The sequence below is a fragment of the Crinia signifera genome, chromosome 3 (assembly GCF_055691185.1).
Source record: "Crinia signifera chromosome 3, ASM5569118v1, whole genome shotgun sequence".
NCBI lineage: Eukaryota > Metazoa > Chordata > Amphibia > Anura > Myobatrachidae > Crinia > Crinia signifera.
Window position 1 is genome coordinate 204,695,845 of NC_139219.1, and position 21,981 is coordinate 204,717,825.

Below are 21,981 nucleotides of genomic sequence, written 5' to 3' on the forward strand. Positions count from 1 at the left end.
AAGGCTTAATTTTGCTTGTGGGACCCTTAAACAACTTTCTCACGTCTTGGCTTTTATCTTTCCTTCAAAAGGGGCTAGAGGCAGGTTTATGGCTTTCTCTGAAAGTCCAGATTTTGGCAAGGGCTATCCTTTTCCATAGGAAACTTGCTTAGTTATTTATTTATTAACTTATTAATTGCCCCCACAATTTGTTAACGCCACCCCACGATCAACGTGAACCCGAAGCGTGGCGAGCGCAGCGGTACGCTTCCTACGACCTTTTCATACCCCCACTATCCACGTCGGCGTGGAGTTGAGAATAGAATAGTGTGGCGAGCCACCGAGCCCGAAGCGTGGCGAGTGGACGCGGATACCTGTGAAGCCCGCGAAGGGACGCGTTGAAGGTATCCGCGTCCCCTCGCGGGGCTCGCACGCTTCGGGTTCGGTGGCTCGCTTCGCTTGCCACACTATTCTATTCTCAACTCCACGCCGACGTGGATAGTGGGGGTATGAAAAGGTCGTAGGACGCGTACCGCTGTGCTCGCCACGCTTCGGGTTCACGTTGATCTTGGGGTGGCGTTAACAAATTGTGGGGGCCATTTCACACTTCAGGGTGCCTATTAGGCCTCTGTGGGCCATTTAACATTGGTTCCTATGGAAAAATCGGGTCAATTGAGGCATTGAACATGAAAATCGGGTCAATTGAGACATTTAACATTGTTCCCTATGGGAAATCGCGTCGGCGCCGTGCTAGCCGTGCTAGGTAAAGAGTACCTGTTATTCTCTATCATGGGTTGGTGACGTCTACTGATCAATCCTCCCTGGATGTGGTTAGGGCTCTTCGGATTTATGTGAGATGTACCGGAGAGATTTGGAAGTCGGATGCACTTTCTATCCTGTATGGGTTTCACAACCGTGGTTGGCCTGCAACTAAGCGGTCCATAGTCTGCTTGCTTCATTCTGACATTCGGCAGGCGTACCTGTACTCGTATCTACCTATTCCTGCACGGTTCATGCCACTTGGTCCGTGGATGCTTCATGGGCTGCTCGTGGCGGTGCAACAGCACAACAGATTTGCAGGGTGGCGACTTGGCCGTCTGCTAAGCCGTTGGGGTTTTTTTTGCATTTTTTCTAAGCATTCAATACTTTTGATTACCAAGATTCTGCAATTGGGCAGATTGTTCACATTGTAGCTCAGACGTGTCCCCACCCTTAAGGTGCCGCTTTAGTATGTCACCGCATCGCCCTGTGGAATAAAGAATAAATGTAGATTTGTCTTCCCTGTTAAATCTTTATTCGAGGTTCACAGACACAGGGATCCCTCGCTCCCTGTTACACCTAGTTCAGTCATAGGTTTGTTTCTAATTTAGATTTTCCCTTTGTGTGGAGTTCCATTGACTTTTTTTAGTGTGTTTTTTTTTTTTTTTTTTTTCTATTCCTTGCACCTGCCTTGGGCTTGATAACAAACTGGCTGCCTATGGTTGAGGCAGGGCATAGGGGGAGAAGCCTGGGCTGCTCGGAGGCAAAAGGTTTAACCTGTTTGGAATACAAACCCGTCGCCCTGTGTCTTTTATGGCCCTTGAAAGAGATTTAACAGGTAAAACATCTGTTTTTTTTTCTCTCTATTGCAGATTTATATTGAACAGACACTGGACTGGAAACATGGACTCTAAAACTGATTCAGAGACCCAACAAGTCTCTGACTCAAATGAATCATATATAAGCGAACTGAAGGTATAATTTGACAATAAAAGTATTTTGAAATAATTTAAGATTCTTTTCTGTATTTGGCTCATTATTTACTGTATTTGGCTCATTATTTATAAGATGCAGACCATATAATGCTATATATACGGTTGGCCGATGGTCAGAAGGCTATATTTTCAACCGTTCAGTAAGTAGAACTAGTCTCCATCCCAAAGGCCTCCCCTTAGAGCCTAAAGTAGCCACTGAATAACCCTCCCTCCCAATAGCCTAAACCCAAACTGTTCTGGGACTGCTGTGCTGGACCACCTATGAAAGCAGGCAATGGTTGCACAGCGTCAGTAGAGGTGACTCCTGGGAGCTTCCGGGTCCCACTGCCCTACTGGCAATGCACTGGAGGCTGGGGATCTTTGTCAGTAGGGGGAGGGGGGCTCTGCCCGTTGGCTCATCCCCGGTCAGGGGCTTGTTTCCTCCATGAGGCTTTCTGCCGCTGGCTTTCTCCTCCCTCTTTCCTCTCAGATGAAGAGCGACCATTGTTGCCCAGTATCTTAGTCTAGCACATGACCAGAGAGCCTGGGTTGGGGTCCACCATGTGCCTTTCATCCAGTTCAGGTCACACCAGTTTTCTCCTACCAGCCTCTGGCTTGGTTAGTTGAGCCTATTGCCCTGCATTGTTGTGGGTCCTTTGTGTTTGCAACGGCTATTTCACTCTGCCTTTTTAACATTTGGTAATTATACTGTGGTTCTTTTGCGTGACTGAATCACTGTAGTGTACACAGATCCTACATTATGTCTTTTAGAGGCAAGTCTTATAAGGCGACAGGGTCTCCAGTGTTACGGTCATGGATGGCTTTTGCAGGTTTTTCCCCTCAGGATCAGGTTCAGGATGTGCAAGCTTCTTCACAGTGCAGCAGTACCCCTCAGCGTCTTCTCAGAAGCTGGCTTGGTCTGTGTCCCTGACTCAGGTGACTCCTTATCTTCTGCACACCCCAGTAGTCTGTGGCACATTACGGATTGGCTCCCCTTTGCTGGAACCCCTATAAGTGAGTTAATTGTTTGCATATGTTCAGAGCTTACAGCTCAATTGCAGGTTAAGACTGTTAAAAGGGGGACTGTACCTAGGGGCGGTTCCACCTCTCATTCACAGTCTGGGTCAGACTTAGAGGAAACTGGCTGAGTCTCTTCAGATGTGGAAGTTTCCTCTACTGCAGGATACACTCCTTGTATTGATGTGGAGTCAGTTGTCAAGGCAGTGAAGTTTTGACTATGGAAGAGTCTGAACAGCCTCCTGTCAAGGGATCCCATTTTTAAGAGCTAGAAAAAGTCTATTACCTATATTCTCTTTCGTCCATCCTGGAGACACCGCTAACCTTGGGATGTAGTAAGGTCCGCAGGAGCAAAGGCACCCATGCTGACTTCTTTTTGAAGCAGGCTCCTCCCTTCTGCATCCCAGAATGCTTCAGTTTGTTTTAGGTGCCCATCGGAGTGGGTGCTTTGCTGACTAGGCTGCTGACGGCAGCCTTTTTTCTTATGGATAGTATAGCTAGGTGTTTCTTTTTATTAATGCACTAGTTAGACAGGCTTTACCAGTATGTTACTTTTAGAGAGAAGAAGCCACACACAGAGCGCAGCAGAGGCTGACCGAAGCACGTCCTGTCCGCTCTCTGTGTGCAGTCTTCTCTCTTGGCGAAGTCTTCTCTCTTGGCACAGCACTTAAACCTCTTTTCTAGGAGGTTTTTCCTGGGCTCTGGGGGGGGGGGGTCCTGAACCAGCTCCCTATGTAGAGGGGGATCGTGGGGGATGGGCTCTCCGCGATGGCGGCCGACATCTTGCAGGCTGAAATCCCTAGGGAAATGGAAGTTTGTTACAGGTGTCCAGCGGTGCTGGACGCTTCCAATTGGTCCCATGAAGAAGAGGCACTAGGAGGAAGAAGACACCAGTGGGAGCGGCTGAAGGGGGGTAAGTCGCCGAAAGGCTGATCTTCCCTGCTGAGACTTGGACTCTTCCTGCTCTGTTGGCGCCCTTTTCTCTCCAGGCTGTGGAGCTGAAGCAGGGTCTTTTAGACACAGCACAGAGGAATATCTTCTCCTTGGACAGCGCTTTTCCCCGCTGATCGCTGAGAATCTTTGGTGGCATTTTTGCAGACCGATAAGTACACACTTACAGAATTCTGTACGTTTGCCTGACATTGTGCACTGTGCTTTAGTTATGACTGAAGGGTGTACTGCTGCCTTAGGGGAGAGAGTGACAGTCATGTTGGTTAACTGCAGATTCTGTGTGGTTAAAAAACCATGTGAACAGATGGATCAAGGGGATTTGTGCCCCTTATGTGAGTCTGTTCCCAGTGGTGCACAAGCCCAGAGGTCGGAGCACCCCCCCACCCCCACTGATGGAAATAGCATGGAAGAATCCAGACAGGAAATTGTCTATGTCCAGGAGGTATGCAAATTTGGGTACTCTTTACCTAGAACGGCGGCCACGATTTTGATCATAGGCATCGCAAGGTAAAAAATTGCGTCGGCCGCATCGCATGCGGCCAAAATATCGCATGCGACTCGATTACCGCGATTTTACATAGGGAACAATGTTAAATGGGTCAATTGACCTGATTTTACATAGGGAACAATGTTAAATGGCCCACAGACCCCAAATAGCCACCCTGGGCTCCCTCAATTGTTAACGCCACCCCACGATCAACGTGAACCCGAAGCGGGCCCGCGAGGGGCGTCGGTACGCGTCCGCCGACCTTTTCAAACCCCCCGTATCAATGTCGGCGTGGAGTTGAGAATAGAAAGTGTGGCGAGCTCACGGGTTCACGTTGATCGTGGGGTGGCGTTAACAATTGGGGGGGCCCATGGTGGCTATTTGGGGTCTGTGGGCCATTTAACATTGTTCCCTATGTAAAATCGGGTCAATTGACCCATTTAACATTGTTCCCTATGTAAAATCGCGGTAATCGCGTCGGTTGCATCGCATGCGTTTTTTTGTGTTTTTTTTGGCCGTATGCGATGCGACCGACGCAATTTTACTTTTTAACACGCATTTCTATGTAAAATCACGGCCATCGCATCGGTCGCATCGCATGCCATTATAATGGCATGCGATGTACATGCGATGGGCGCCGTTCTAGGTAAAGAGTACCCAAATTTGTATCCTATGCCGGAGAGCCATGTTAAATTATGGGAAAAGGTTCCCTTAGTAGATGCTCCCATGGATAGGCTATCAAAGGACACAGCACTTCCAGTGCAGGGTGGTGCAGCTTTTAAGGATCCGGTTGATTGAAAAAAAAAAAAGTGGAAGGATGCCTTAAAGCGCTGTATGAAGGAGTGGGCTTCACTCTTCGCCCCATAATTGCATTGGCTTGGGTGTCCAAGGCAATGATTTAATAGGCTGAGGCCAGCTTCTGTCTCATTCTGAGGCTTTTCTTTTGGCAGAGAAGCTTAGATGTGCAGTGGAATATATTTGTGAGGCTGGTGAGGAAGACGTTCTCTTTGGCATAAGTCTTGGGAGGCGGATAGTGAATCAAAGAAGTCGCTTGAGGCTTTAGCCTGTAAGGGTTAACTCCTGTTTGGCTCAGAGCTGGAGGATATTATAAAGCAAGCCACAGGGGCAAAAGTACCTTTCTTCCCATGATGTCAAAGACTGCCAGTTCAAAATTCTGAGAATTTAAACCAGGCATGTCCAGCGTTGGCCCTCCAGATGTTGTGAAACGACACATCCCAGCATGCTGTGCCACAGTTTTGCTATTAGAGAATGCTAAAACTATTGCAAAGCATGCTGGGATGTGTCGTTTCACAACATCTGGAGGGCCAACGTTGGACATGCCTGCTTTAAACCATCCTTTCGTTCTTCCTTTAAGGGTGGAGCTTCTAGCAGAGGACAGGCAGGTAGAGGACGGTTCCCCGACAGGGAAAGGGACCCAGATCACGTTTCGGAGCCTCCTCCAAGAAAAATGTGTCCAAAGGAGAGGATAAATCCTCTGCATGACGGGGCGGAGACTCCCCGTTGTGGAATCAGAGTGGTGGGTCGCCTCCTGCAGTTTCGGGACAGGTGGAAAGGTTCAGCCATGGATCCTTGGGTCTATTCCATTGTCTCCCAGGGCTACAGGATAAATTTTAAAGGGTGGCCCCCAAGGAGATTTCTTCCTACTCCCTTGCAGAGGGATGCGCTGTGCACTGTTGGTAGCGGCAACGTCTCTCATGAACAAGGCTGTGGTGGTCCCAGTACCTCAGGAGAGAAAAAGAGGGTTTTATTCAACTCTTTTCTTAGTACCCAAGCCAGACGGATCTTTCCGACCCATTCTAGATTTGAAGTCTTTAAATCTAAATGTATGCGTGGATCATTTTCGTATGGAATCCCTTCGGTCAGTGCTTTTGAGCATGTAGCCGGGGGACTTTCTATCATCAGTGGACATCCAGGATGCTTATCTGCATGTACCTATTTGCAAGGAACATCAGTCCTCACTACGCTTTGCAATAGGAGAGTTGCATCTGCAGTTCCAGGCCCTACCTTTCGGGCTGGCCACGCCTCCGAGGGTCTTTTCCAAAATAATGGCAGCAGCTCTCAGGTTGAAGGCATTCTAATTATACCTTACCTGGATGACCTCCTATTCAAGGCGGAGTCAGAGAAGAAAGTCCTGTAACATCTGAGTATTGCGACTCAGTTTTTACAAGATCTGGGTCTGGTGTTAAACCTACCAAAGTCTCATGTGATACCAACACAGAGACTTTCTTTTCTGGGAGTGATCCTGGATACTCATCTGCACAGGGTATTTTTTTCCAGAATCCAAAGCAGTAGACATCCGACAACTGGTCCTACAGATCCTACCTTCTCCGAGCCTGACTGTTTGGCAGGGTGTGCAGCTACTGTGCAAAATAGTGACTTTCAAGACGCTGCAGTTTGCGAGGTTCAACTTTCCAGTGGAATATTCTAGCGTGTTGGTCAGGGAATGCGAAGACCATGAAGAAACAAAAGTTGTTGCTGTCTCAGGAGACAAGGGAGTCTCTAATGTGGTGGATGGACTTGGAGACTTTGCAACTGGGACGCTCCCTCCACTCGTGGGATTAGCTGGTTTTTATGACCGATGCCAGTCTCAGGGGCTGGGGGGCAGTAGCCCTTCATCTAAGGTTGCAGGGTCGATGGTCCAAGGAGGAATCCAGGCTGCCGATCAACATATTAGAACTCCGAGTGGTCTGGAACACTCTTCTGTAAGCAGAGGATGTTCTGAGGGGATCTCCAGTGTGGGACATTTATTCTGGTGTGGTATAGGGTTCCGACAGTCGGGATCCTGACAGTCATTAGCCCGACATCAGGATCCCGACTGCCCGGACTCAGACAGCATGGTAAGCGCAACAAAGCCCCTTGCTGGCTTGCTGCGCCCGCCATGCTGCGGGCACGGTGGCTCGCTACCTATTCTATTCTCCCTCCAATGGGGGTCGTGTACAGGGCTGTGGAGTCGGTAGATAAATGTTCCGATTCCGACTCCTCGTACTTCTGACTCCGACTCCTCTGTATTAATATGCAAATGTGTTTGATACATTCCTTGAAGGATAGAAAGGCAACATACATATTATTACTACAGAAACTAGAGGCTGGGAAGCCAACAGTATACTCTATTGAACAGTTTAAGCAAAGGACAAACACAATGAAAACAAAGTTTTATTAATTTTTTTTATTAATTAAATGGCTGGATAGTAGCAGTAGGCATAAACAGGAACTTTACCAGTTCAAAGATAAAAAAACACATTATTTGGTTGTTTTGGGAACAAAAACAATAGGAAAGGTTCAGAAGTGCGGAGCATGAGTTCTGCATGCTTTGTGACGACCACAAAATCAATCAACAAGCCACAATCTTCGCTGGTTTGCTTGCTCGTCACTGTTCAATTCATGGACACAAGGAACGCTTTCTTTACCGAATCGTTACTGGCGACGAAAAATGGTGCCTGTACATCAATATGAACCAGCGTAAGGAATGGCTTAGCCAAGGTAAACAAACGACCCTGCGCATGAAACAAGATCTTCATCCGCGTAAAAAGATGTTGTGCGTATGGTGGGAGAGCTTGGTTGAATGAATTTTTCGAGTCTACACCAGGTGATTTTTACCAACGAGGTATTGAAAACCAACGTTGGAAATAAGTTGTAAACTACAAGGGAGAATACATTTATAATTATTGGTGCTCCGAATTGTGCGTTGCGTGCCATATAGTGAAGCACATGTAAAGCATGCTTTTTCACGGTCACTTAACGTGTTCGTTTTGCGGTTACGTGAGGCACTGCATGCATTGGTCTTTATACTTACAGTAGAGAAGTCATTCATTATAATTTTCGGAGTCGGTGCATTGTTTGCCGACTCCTGGTACTCGAAATTGACTCCGACTCCTCAACTCTGACTCCACAGCCCTGGTCGTGGACCCCCCCCCCCCCCCCCCCCCCCCCCCCCCCCCCCCCCCCCCGAGGGAAAATAGCGGATGTCTGTCGTTGTTTTGACAGTCAGGATCCCGACATTGGGTAAATGACTGTCGGGATCCCAACTGTTGGGACCGCGTCCGGCACCCATTTATTCTGGATTACGGAGGGAATTCTCACCACAGATGCCGTCTTACTGGGGTGGGGAACTGTCACCTGTCAGCAGACCTTCCAGGTACCCCACAGGAGAGCAGCTGTGGCTGTTGACTCCTCCCTGTTGAGAGGGTGTACTTTTTCCTAGTGTTGTAGGGGTTTTAAGCTTTCTCAAATACTGCCTTTCCTGCAGAAAGCATTAGAAGCAGGCCTGTGTATTGCCTCTCTGACAATCCACATTTCTGCCTTGTCTATCCTGTTTCACAGGAAGCTTGCTTTATTGACAGATGTTTGTACTTTCATTCATGGTGTCTTTCACATTCGCTTGCCTTTTGTGGCTCCGTGGGACCTTTCCTTGATCCTTTAGGCTTTTCAATGTCCACCCTTTGAGTGAATATGTTCAGTGGATCTTCCTTAAGTGAAAGACTGGCCATACCTGGCTAGGTGGGTTCTGATTTTATCTGCTCTTTCCTTGAGCTCTTCCTTTTAAATTTTTCACCCACATAGGGTGGTCCTCAGAACCCGGCTTTTTCACCTTACCAATGTGGTGTCTCTGTTCCACATAAACCAAGAGCTGATTGTTCAAGTTGTTCTGTAAAGGTGCCCATACACGATGCGATAGCAGCCGTGCGTTTTGTGCTGCATCGAATCGCAAGCGATTTTGTGCGCTAAGATGCCAGCTGTGGGCAGTACAAAAAGTATGTGCACATACTTTTTGTACTGTGCGATGGAATACCTGTGTGAGCACGCATCGCACGCTGCTATCGCAGCGTGTATGGTCACCTTAAGGGTTCCACAATCGTGGTTGGTTTGCAATGAAACAAACTTGCTAATTGGTTTCACTCTGTCATTCAGTAGGCTTACATGGGCTCTTCTCTCCCAGTTCCAGTGGGGGAGAGAGCTTATTCCACTCGGTGTGTTGGTTCCTCATGAGCTGTTCAGGGTGGTGCTACAGCAGAACAGATTAACCAAGTGGCAACTTGGTTGCTCGATAATAAGTTTTCTTTTATCATCTGGCAGGTGACACTGGCGTCTCACTCAGGGTTTACAACAGGCAATGCTGGGATCTAAAATGTTTTAAAACAGATTTACTCCGCCCCGTAATACTCCGCAATCCTCCAGTTAGAAAATTGTGCAGAGGGAGCTGCTCACTGTGTAGCCACGCTCCAGCAATAGTTGCACTAGGCTTGTTTTTTTTTTCTTTACTTTATACCATTTCCCGCTTCTATTTGTATCATACCTTTTGCTTCACGGGACTAGGCCTTTGGACAGTGAGTTCAGTCTCCTATTGAAAGAAGTAGAATAGGATATTTATGTTCTTACCTGTTAAATCTTTCTTTGACATCCTCAGAAAACACAGGGATCCCTCCCTATTTATCTATACTCCAGTATTACAGTGTCCTCCATAGAATACATGAACTCCATTTGAAGGTAACTGCATAAATCATGATTTTGTAAATTGCATTTTCAGTAACATTTATCAAAGCTTTGGGACACACCCATTCTGATGTATAACAAATACAAATGGTTTTTATTCACCTTAATTTATTTTTTAGACCATGCAACCGGAACTAACTTCAGAAACTGAATTCTTTGATTCACTTGAACAATTAGAGAAGGCCATTTGTGATTTTGAGGAAAGTTCACAGTCAAACTACATAATCCGTCAGAAGAGTAAACACTTTGGTAATGATGGTATGCTTGTGTGTGTGTATATGTATGTATGTGTGTAATATATATATATATATATATATATATATGTATGTATGTATGTATGTATGTATGTATGTATGTATGTATATATATATGTGACGGCACATGGGAGGAGCCTGGTCTAAAGGTTTGTATATTAGGCTCCAACTCCATCCTGCATGCTATGGTCCAGTGTCCCACAGCATCTTACAGAGAAGTATTCACCAGTTATCAAACCAAAAATGTTTTACATTTTTTTGTGGTCTACAGATATGAAGCCAGATGTCAAATCTAGAGTATTATGGCGAAGTCCAGATACCGATCGAGGTGTAGGATTAAAATTTACGGGTGTTCCATATGTATTTATTGGAAGAAAAACTCTGCTGTGCCATTTAGGAAAAGACTTAGGAGTCCATAAGAAACGAAAATATGCAGAACAAAGAAATTTGAAACAGGTACACAAATTATCTTTGCTACATTTGTAGATTTTAGCAGATGAAAGAGTATAGGTGAAGACATTGTGGCTGATTATGAGTAATGTATATGCCGGATATGTGTCCAAATTGAGAACTATTGCACGTGCACTGAATAAGTCTGGTTTTAACCGTCAATGTGTTTATCAATTTATAATCTCGTATTTGGGCTGCAGTTGGTGAATAGAATGCTAAAATGCATTGGACTAAAAATCCGTCCAATTGTTTGTATTGCTCTTTCTGATTTGTCGAATTGGTTTCTCACTTTATATAATAATATCTTGCAGTTAACATTCTCAAGTCAAGGAAATGGTACACATTCTGAAGCTCCATGGATACGAAGTCAAATCTTGCAATTAAAGTATTATTACACCTCTTTGAAAATGCTGTGACCATACATCTACTTTCGACACTCGACTTTCATGGTTTATACTTCATTAATACACCATCTACAGTATGACGTCTAAGCCACTCTGCTTATAACCACTCAATCGAAACACCACCACAATAACATTTTAGAGCCTCAAAAATACTATTGCCCTTTACATTCTGCTGGTAACCTATGGCTTTCCTTTGTCTTGTCAATTCTGCCTTCAAGACTTCTCTGCAGCATACATCTATGTAACTTTTTGCCCCACCTGATTATACTTTTCCTAAACTCTGTCACTTTTTTAAATCCATTAATTAAAACCCATCAATACTGTTCCTTTTTCCAATTATATTCACGGTTTAAAACTGAATACTCCACCCTAGTACTGATTTCTGAAGTCTACATCACCTACTTTGCCAGTTTACCACATAATCACTTCTGGGCAGGGTCCTCTGCATTCTACTTTGTCTTCGTCAACCAACTCATAAATTACCCATTTCATCTGCCATTCTAACTAATAATTTCTTATAAATGTTATTGCATGCATAACGGGTCTGCAAACATCCGGTCGTATAATTCTAATAATTTTAGGTGCACACTGCTAATGGATTTTAAGGTATGCTATGACTGTTGTGGTTGTTTATGTAAAGTTTGAAGCTGGCTTTTATGAACATCAGAATTCTTTCTTTGATTCATAAAGCTATATTTAGTGGGATATTCAATCCTGCGTTGCTACTGTTAGGCTAGCCAGACAGCCATAACCTGGTCCCATTCTCTGCCACCTCAACGTCAGCTTGGCAGGGATTCAATGTCCCACCTGGGGAGCGCCGAAATGGGCATAAATCTGCATGCTGCGGCCTGGAGCTCGACAATTTCCCGGTCACTCTCGGCAGAACGTGCGACTGCTTATAAAGTAGGACCAGTTCTGCCAAGATCCCTGTTCAATGCTGTCGGGGAAAACCACAATATATATATATAGATATAGATATATATAGATATATAGGGAATAGCGGCCTGGCACTCTCCTTGCTGCGGTTCTGGGACCCCGGTGCCCTTGACGAAAGACGTGCAGGTTTGGGATCAAATCACGGCCATCCAAGTATTTTGCAAAAAAAGTATATATTGTAGGGAAAACACACACCAACGTTTCGGAGCTTGGCGCTCCTTTTTCATAGTTGAAGGAGTCATGTAAAAGCTTACATTTTTAATCTAACATATATAGGTCTTAACATAAGTATTTATGTTTTTTGTGTATAAAAAACAGCCCCCCCCCCCCCCCCCCCCCCCCAAACACACCCGCCTTTTACCAATCCAGGCGCATTGAATTTAATGCTGGTGTGTAAACCATTCTGAGCTGACTGACTGGTAGGCAATCATCACCTGGCAACTAACTATTATATGAAGGTCCGCTTCGACCATGCTTGGTCTTTCCCTTCATCTGCCAGTGGTCATGTTGAATTAACTGTGGGCACATGACAAATATACCTGCTGTTTCCAATTGATGGTGTCCTTCTACATCGGACACAGTGTGCTTTATAATGGGGTTTAGCAGTGTCTACAATGCATCTAAAATCATAAACTGTATTTAATTTTAAGTCGTGTTTTCAATGTATATTTACAAAGAGAGAAGATCATGCATTCGTAAAGCCAAGATATTCTCTACAACACAGCAAAAAATTGGATTGCCCTGCGGAAATCCACATTGCACATATTATACAGTTCCCTGATTTTAAGGTAAAATTTTGTAAGTTTAAACTTCTAATTAAAATCTATGATATATACGAAAGAAAATTAATTACCCATATTTCAACATTATAATTTTTCTGTAGATCCTCGCTGAGACAGAGAGCAGAAAAAAGAGTGCTTCCAATAAAATTAAAGAAGCCCTTCTTCATGGTAATTTAAGATGTATCACAAAGTATGCTGCTAAATTCCCTCTGATCTCAGCACATAAATTTCATACGGTTTCTGGACAGGTAACAAAATAAATGTGTTGACAATATTTATTGTAATGAAATGTATTTATTTTTATGTAGGATTTTCAATAATCTAAACACTTATAATGGATTTTAGTAAATAGTGCACACATATTTTAAAATATTTACATTAACTTAATTTTTTTCAGTGGGTTAAATATTACAAATAACAGTATCTTGTAGTATTGTTATACAGTGCTAGATCTGACAGGAACTTCTATCCACCCCAAAAAACTTGTAGATATACCGTAAACATGCCCCTCAACTTCCACTCATGCAACCATGTCTATACAATCATGTTTTGGTATAACCTCTAACCCTGGGGTAGCCAACCCTAGTCCTCGAGAGCTACTAACAGTGCATGTTTTGCAGGCCTCCTCACAGAATCAGTGAGCTAATTAGCTCAATCTGTGAATCTTTTAAAATGTGTCAGTGATTAATGAGTGCAGCTGTGCAGCAGCTAGGTTGTCTGGAAAATGTGAACTGTTGGTAGTTCTCGAGGGCTAGGGTTGGCTACCACTGGTCTAACCTATGTCTGAATTTAATAGCCATCACAAATATCAAATATTGTAGGGCAGGGCTTGGAAACATATATAAAATGTATAAGCCATGATAAAAGTGGAGGTTCAAGACCACTGCCCCCCTCCCAAAAAAGTAACACCCACAGCCACATTACTAAGCAGCTACCCCCATCCCTTTGGGCAAACCAACCCCTGTCAGTACAAATGGGGGTGACCCCTAGCAAACGACCCTTCTGCAGCCACATTGCTGTACAGCTACCCACCCAGCCACATTAATGAGCAGCTATCTTCTCATTGAAACCAGCCCCCATGGCCACACAACTAATACCCCTTTTACACCACCCCCCCTGTCATCTCCAAGCGCCAATCACCGCCGGACCGGAACGCTGCTGGGGGCAGCCCAGCATTAAGGTAAGCTGATGGGCTGCCCCCAGTCCCCGCGCACACTCCCCCCGCCGTCGCACGGGAGGTGAATGGATGCCGCACACACGCATCCGTTCACCTCCCTCCCCCGCCGCCGCTGCTGTCTGCAGGGTATAGCAGACAGCAGCGCCGGCTGTCAATGTGAGGTTGACAACCCGTCCAACCTGCGGACGCTGCGGTCCGCAGGTTGGACGTTCCCCATTCATGTAAATGGGAGCCGGGTCATCCGACCTGGCGTTCCCATTTACACCGCCCTCTACCCAGGTCCTAGCCGTGTTCTACCCAGGTCAGGACCTGGGTAGAAGTCCCGTGTAAAGGGACACGGCGTTAGGGATTTACACCGCCGAAGATCCGGGTCTGACCCGCCGCTGACCCGGATTTTTCGGCGGTGTAAAAGGGGTACAAGCTATTGACACTTCCCCTGTGCAAACAATAACTACACCCTGGCCACATCACTACCCCCTTCCGAAGCCACATTCAATGGCCACGTAGACACTCTTTGTGGAAACTCTATGTAGCTGGAGTTAGAGACCTAAGGCAGTGCAGCTCAGGACAGAGTTTAGCGTATACATTAGTACAGACTAGGAAGGACACTCATCCTATGAACTCTAGTGCATGAAATGGGTTCTGCAATATAGGCTAAAAAGCACCCGCATTGTGCCGCTGATGGGTCCTGATTGACAGATTGACCCTGCAGCTGGTTCAATCTGTAGAGTCCGACCCGATGCACACGGGACCTCGCATCGGGTCGGATGAGGTGTCAAAAACATCCGATTTGGGCTGATTTCTTTTCCCGATCTATCCGGATCTGGCAAAATCGGCCCAAATCGGACAAGTGTATGGGCACCTTAAGTCATCAAAATAGTGGCAGACATTGTTTACCTCTGGTCTAGCACATCAAAAACCTTTCCTTTTATGAGGTAACTATTGCAGAGTCTAACCTATATGGAGAGTACACTTTTCTGAATGGCAAGTCTCAGTTCAAAGGTGGGGGTGTCAGATGTCAATGTAACAACTAGAATGAGGCCAAGCCTATCAGAGAGTGGATTATATATGGGTGCAGACAAATATTTGGAAGAAATACAAAACGCTTTGCTTAAACCAGTACAAAACCAGGGATACTATAAAATAATCTTACAACCCATAAAGCCATATCAAACTTGTACAGCTGCTGTATAAATGATAAAACTATCCTCTACCACCGCCATCACCTTAGAAACTCTCCACTTATTGTCATTGTACTAGGCTAAAGCTAAGTAGGGGGAACTACAAAATCAAACATGCACTGTTAGAGCCCCAGAATGTGGTTAGACATATCTAAAAAAAAAACTCTGTGAAATCTGGGACTTTTCCTTTAGGTTTCACTCCTCATTTTCACCCTTCTCATCTCTATCTGACTTGTATGCATGGGCTCCCCATCGAAGTTTAAAAATAAAAACCCATGGGTGTAACCCTTGCTTCAGCAGCACATATATAATAAAATTGGAACGCTAAGGAGAAGGATGGTATGGCCTCTGCACAAGGATGAGACACAAGTCCGTCAGTCATTCCATATTTTCCCCTTATAGTGCAAGCTAGATGCAGTGTGCTCCTCTTGACTGTTAATACCTATTTCTTCTTTACATCACTGGCAACCTACACTACCACAGTGAATCTCCTGGGTAAAAGCCTTTAAATCTTTCAGCTGCTCTTAACTTGTTAGTTACGCCACTGCTATTGGATCCAGCCTCAAAACTACACATAATGTACCCTTCGACCCCTTCCTTCACAGCTGTATTATTGGGATGTGGTCAAAATTCGAGTGCATGGGATACTGGTGTTAAAAATACTTACGCCAGATTCCAGACACCCACCTGACTCCTAACACCGCTTCCTGACCGCCATCAGCCTAATGGTAAGTATAGTGGGGAGGGTTAGGCACAACCAAGGGGAGGGTTAGGATGGTGTGCAGGGAGGGTGATAAATTTTAGCCATCACATGGGGAGGAAAGATTTGAAACCATGGGGGGAGGGGGGTTGTTAGGCACTAGGAAGGATGGGTTAGGTATGGAGATGTAGAGTTGGATACTTGCTGTACCACCATTTGTGTTATTTTTAAGATTGCAATGTTATACTGAAGCTGGAATTTTGTACACAATGCATATCACACCTTATACTGGAACACACAAAGCTGCAAATCCACCCCCACTCACCCATGATCCACCCGCACGGCTGCGAATGGATGCTTTTGCATAATCATCCATTCGCAGCCTGGGGTGGGGGGATTCATTTGATGGTTGGCTACCATCAAATGATTTTTCCAGCGCTCACAGATTACAAACACCTCTATGGTGTCTCTGATCTGCATGTGCCCTGTGCGGGAAGCAGACGGGCAGCTGACATTAGCTGTCCGCACCCATGTCACTGGGCCCATTAGCATGAGAATGCCCAGCGTTCCCATGGGCTGTGCTCCCCCCGGCTGCATCGCTAGGTGCTAGCGGCGTGGCGAACATTTAGTTCGCTGTGCCTACTCGCACTTTGCATCTGCACATGTGCAGAAATGCTTCTGCGCATGCACACAGGAGACTGAACAAATTACAATAACCCCCATTATGGACTGAGAATTACTGTTATGTTCTGGTTACTTTTCTGTTTACAATCTTATTATACAGATGAGTGCCTACATATTTTACACATTCTTGTTGTGTGTAATTATGATATACATTTTTATTAACAGATGGCAGACTTGCAAGAAAAAGTAGACATCAGAATAGAGAAGAAAATTATTAGCTTGCACCATGACGGTGTACGCAAAATTAGTGAAATGATGCGACATTTGAATTCATTCGTGTCCAAAGAATTATTTCCAGGTGTTGGTCCTCCACCAGAATTAAGAAGAAGGTTTTACCCCAACAGAAAAGATATCCTTAATATAATGCACAAAGCAAAATATGCCGGACGGAATTCAGCAGTAGACCAAGACAATCTATTAAATATTTTGAATCAATGGCAGCAGAAAAATTCAAAAATGAACGTGTATTGTAGACCAACTACAGCTACAGATGATGTGACTGATAAGAATACATTTCTGTTATGCTATCAAACGGAGTGGCAGAAAAAGATGCTAGAAAAGTATGGCAACCAAATAACCTTATTGGATGCAACATACCGTACCACCCGATATGCACTACCACTCTTTTTCCTATGTGTGAGGACAAATGTTGGCTATGCAGTAGTTGGTGCATTTGTAACCCAGCAGGAAACATCAGCTTGTATCCTTGAGGCGTTACAATTTTTCAAAACCTGGAACCCATCATGGAAACCAAATTGTTTCTTGGTGGATTTCTGTCAGGAAGAGATCAATGCTATAAGAGATTTGTTTGAAGGTATTGTCATCTTATATATAGTATATTATATATAGTAATGATGACTATATAAATATTGTCCTTCTCTACTACATCTTACCCTTTTCTCTGCTGCTCTTTTCCGTCATATTACATGTCCCATAAATACTAAGTTTTTATACAGCATTAATTTCGCTTGGTCTGTTCTGGCTTGCAATGTGATTGCTTTTGCATACTTGACAGGTTTTATAAAATTATATAAATTTGTATACAAACATGGGAACATACAGGGGGGCACTCGTATGACCAGACGTTATCGGGAAGAAGGGGTTATGTGCACTGATACCGCTTCTCCCCATGTATGAAGGAGCCAGCGTGTGGTAAAGGACAGGGGTGCTATGCATCCCTGTCCATATCTGTGCTGCGATCTAAATGATAGCAGGCCGAATGTATGAACGGTCAGCATCGCTGACCGTTCCACCCGATGCTGGTTTTTGCTTCACCGACAGTAGGCTGGAGCTGTCCCTGCTGTTGGTTCTTGGCTGTGCTGGGAATCTCGTGTGAGTCTCGAGATCCCGCACATGCCCAGTCCAGCCAGCTCGGGGGAAGGAGACTGCATCAGTTTCAGTTTAAACTGATGCACTATCTCCAGGAGGGGATATTGCCGGAAGGGGGAGTTAGCGCTCCCCCGCTTCGTCAGACAAGGTAATACATCTTGTTGGTCTCCCCTCCTGCTTTGCCTAGTTAATGAGGCAAAGTAGGACGCATTATAGCTGCGCGATTTGCGCTGCTATGATACATCTGCCCCAGTGTCACTAAGATTGCTTTTTTATAGGTAATTGTCAGTTGAACATTTTCTAGGTGACTAAAAAAAATAAAAAAAAGCTTTAGATGTGGAGGTATTATATATTATAGGCTGGGTCTCTATATAAGATGGCCACTATGAGCTTTTAAGATGACATGTTACAAAAGTAGTCAATGTTTTGTATAGTTAGAGTTGGTGATAAAACAGGTTTAACATTTTTGAATAAAATGCTATAAACATGCTCTTTTTAAGTGTTAAAATAGATGTGAAAATATATGTATATGTGTACTAGCACGGCGCCCATCGCAGACCATAAGGCATGCGATGTTACGCGACGGTAGCCGATGTTATACAATTTTAAATTGTATGCCATAGTATGGCATATACAATGGTATGCGATTTACAATTGTATAAGAACCCTAATGGGTTTTTCAATGTTAAGTGCCCCCTATAACATAATTAACGGTTATGGGTGCTTAGTATGTTAAAAGCACCCCCAACTGCACTCCCACTATCAACGCCAACCCGAAGCGTGGCGAGCGGCGGCAGAACGCATCCTACGACCTTTTCATACCCCCACTATCCACGTCGCCGTGGAGTTGATTTTATATAGTGTGTCGACCCACCGAGCCCTGCGGAATACATGTAAAGTAATACGCGTGCGCTCGCCACGCTTCGGGCTCGGTGGCTCGCTGCGCTATATAGAATCAACTCCACGCCGACGTGGATAGTAGGGGTATGAAAAAGTTGGAGGACGCGTATTGTATGGCATGCGCTGCGATTAGATGTCGTGCGACTTAATATCGTGGGCACCGTGATAATACACAAGTACCATTTTTTGTGTTGGGGCTGCCTATCTTACAAGATCCCCTGTTGGAAGGGGGATATGGGAAGGAAATGTATCACAGTTGTGAGTTGGCGCCCCTAGTGACAATTTGATCAATCCAGCCTTAATACAATTTACTCTAGTATACAGAATAAGAGTCCAAATAATTTAAAAAATGTAATAATCCACAAAGTGGCAACAATTCATCCAGATCTTTATGGTATTCATTGAGACAGTTCAAATGCTTGAAAACAGCAGAAGAAACCAAATGCGTTTCGTCCCTTAATAGGACTTCATTAGGGGTTAACTACAAAACTAATAGATAACATTTAGATTGTAAATTTTTTAAAAATTTGTAAAAACACAAAATTATAAAAAACAGAATTGGACTGTATAGTGGCATACTAGTACAATATATTTTTTTGGCTAAGCATTTCATGATTTATTAACATGAACATTAAAAAAAACAATAAAAGCATCATTGGAGAAGGTGGAGACAGGTGAACAGACATGGAACAGCAAAAACAGATGTACCATTTATCGTGGTACAAGATGATGTGGTTGGTGACAAACCGGATCATAAGGGATTTTATAAGGCAGTCCTCAAAAGGAGTTAATTCCTATTAGGTGGTAAGCAAGTCCTTGGAACAATATAACGACTAGTAAGGGATAATAGGAATTCCTTAGAGGATCATAGATGAATTGGTAAACAAACTTCACCTACTCTACTGTGGAGTTAATTCTCTCAATCAAATGGAGATAATTTATTGAACCATAAGTGCAATGCGGGATGAGTGTCCCACTCCATTAGTTAAGTAGACAAAATAAAAGTACCTATTGATAGGTTTTCTGTGGCTAAACCCACCGGCTGCGTGGCGGATGGCCTTCCTCTTGATTATGCCGCTAATACATTTGTAGTCTGATGTTAAGTTGGTGGATAAGGTTTCTCTTTAATAGCAGTACCTATATACAAATGTTTAATTTAGTGTGAAACCGCATACTAGGTCTAAAGGTGGCCATACACATGCAGATTTATCTTTAGATTTGGCTGGTTGGAACAAAAACATGGTTATGGATGAGAGTAAATGACAGTTGACCATTTGCTTGGAAATGCTGGAAAACTGACAAACTGTCACTCATCCATAACCATGTTTTATTTCCAACCAGCCAGATCTGAAGATAAATCTTACTAGTGTATGGGCACCTTAAGAGAGTTATCCTACGTTAACCCTCCCCTTATTAAATGGAACATACCAATATAAGATTATGAAGGAGAGACTACTCCAATCGGTCTGGCAAAGTACCGATGTGTAATACACATTGGACCTGGGTTCGATCCCTGGTGGATCCAACTGTAAAAGCTAACAAATACAAAATATGCTACAGTATACTGCTGTCTTCTTCTAATATCAATCTCCCCTATTGTGGGGACAAGGATATAAAGGGGAAAGGGAGGAATATACATACCTCAGAAATTGGAATGAAACCGTAAACTACAGATTCTGGAGTTTAGTTCAAAGGCGGTTCTCACTAATTAGTGTAGAGAGATAGTAAAAGACCTTATTTAGGATACTATAATTCAAAATGATACATTTTGATCTATACTTTAGTTAATTAAATGTTAGTAGAGATCACATATCATGCTTTTCACAATTCAGTTGTTAGGTGAAAAAATAGCCCCAAAAGGCCTGGCAGATTAGGGCTCTTATACTCAGGGATCCCACTATACATTATTCTTAGTATTATTGAGATGGAATCTGGCATAATTACATCCCCATAAATGTAACATCTGATAGATGTACACAACATTTTTCTAGATTAATTAAAGGCATATGTTGGTTATGCAAAGTTCTACATACTTTCTGCAATAGTTAATTAAGGTTGCTTACCCTTCAGTGAGTGTGCTCTGGTCACAGGTTCTGTGTGAATGAGACTGCTCTATTCCCTGATGTGGGTTATATAGGACAGGGGTGGGGAACCTTTTTGGTGCCAAGTGCTATTTGTATGGGGGAAAAATGCTTCGGGGGCCATACGTAAAAATTTCTTGTACAAATTGGCCTGCTGCCGCCGTCCCACGCTCCGGCGACTGCCGCTGAATAGGACTGACAGTCACTGGTTGCTGTTGATTAAGAGAATTCCACTGTACTTGACTCCCGGAAAAGCCGCCGGGTGGGTGGGCCACTCAGACTGGCTACGGGGGCTGCATACGGCCCCTGGGCCTGAGGTTCCCCACCCACTTCCTCTAATTGGCTAAATAACTGATAATAGAATAATTGGTACTCTGATCGGTGTCATCCGGCTCAATTTACACCTTAAGGAGCTCTAATTACGCTCCTATTTCGATAAATAATAATGAACATTAATAAAGATATAAAATTAAAATAGATAAAGAATTATAAATAAATACATATAAAAATAACAAAAATAAAAATACATAAATGATACTAGTAAATCACTAGAAATTATTAAAGAAATGATAACTATTTGGTTCTAAATTTATTCTATATTTTTACTTATATAAAGTGATATTAACCCCTTCCCGACAATTGACGTACATTTACGTCATGGTCGGGAAGTACTTCCCGACACATGGCGTAAATGTACGTCATGGCTTGTAACTGTCACCGCGTCTATAGACGCGGTGACAGTTTCAACATGTCTGCTGTCCCTGACAGCAGACATGTCCGTGCATGCCCAGGGGGGGCTGCGATGCCGCCCCCCCCGTCGGCGATCGCTGTGATTGGCTGTTCAGTGTGAACAGCCAATTACAGCGTTTTCTGTGTCACCGGCGAATAACGTTCGCCGGTGACACGCGATCGGAGGTGATTGGTGCTGTAAAGTACAGCACCAATCACCGCGGGGTGTAAGGGTGACACTGGTGTCACCCCACCTCACCCCGCCCGCCCCCAAAGGCCGTGATTGGTTCGTCGGACCGACGGACCAATCACAGCCAAGGAGGGGGATTTAAACTAACGGTGACTGCACTGCAGATGCCATTCCGGTCTGGAATTGCGTGCAGTGCGGTCACCGTGCCTAGCTGCCGCAGTATACTTACTGACCTGAACCTTGCCAAATACTTACCTGATCCTTGCAAATACCTTGCCTGATCACTGCTTCATCACTGCTTGTAGTGTGCTGGATGCTTCCTGGATCCTGTTACTTGTGACTTCCTGTGTTGTGAACTTGTGCTGCTGCAGTGTAATAGCGTTAGATAGAGAGAGATAGAGAGAGATAGTGTCAGAGAGTGCTATATTTTGTGCTGCTGCAGTGTGATATAGTTATAGATAGAGACATAGAGAGAGAGAGATAGAGAGGCCTAGTGACAGAGAGTG

At 44.3% G+C, this 21,981-nt stretch overlaps 1 protein-coding gene and 1 non-coding gene across 2 annotated transcripts in view; both read left to right on the forward strand.

The window, feature by feature from the left end:
- LOC146064131 (uncharacterized) overlaps positions 1 to 21,981 on the forward strand; it is a 45,864-nt gene that overhangs the window by 8,585 nt on the left and 15,298 nt on the right. Inside the window, exons 2-7 of the mRNA XM_083177287.1 lie at positions 1,611 to 1,713; positions 9,798 to 9,936; positions 10,204 to 10,388; positions 12,400 to 12,510; positions 12,606 to 12,752; positions 16,412 to 17,060. Of these exons, the coding sequence (XP_083033413.1) occupies positions 1,642 to 1,713; positions 9,798 to 9,936; positions 10,204 to 10,388; positions 12,400 to 12,510; positions 12,606 to 12,752; positions 16,412 to 17,060 (1,303 nt within the window). The 5' untranslated portion in view covers positions 1,611 to 1,641. The remainder of the gene's footprint in view (positions 1 to 1,610; positions 1,714 to 9,797; positions 9,937 to 10,203; positions 10,389 to 12,399; positions 12,511 to 12,605; positions 12,753 to 16,411; positions 17,061 to 21,981) is intronic.
- On the forward strand, positions 15,151 to 15,255 carry LOC146065969 (U6 spliceosomal RNA). The gene has a single exon (XR_014472772.1). It is a non-coding gene; the product is annotated as a U6 spliceosomal RNA (small nuclear RNA).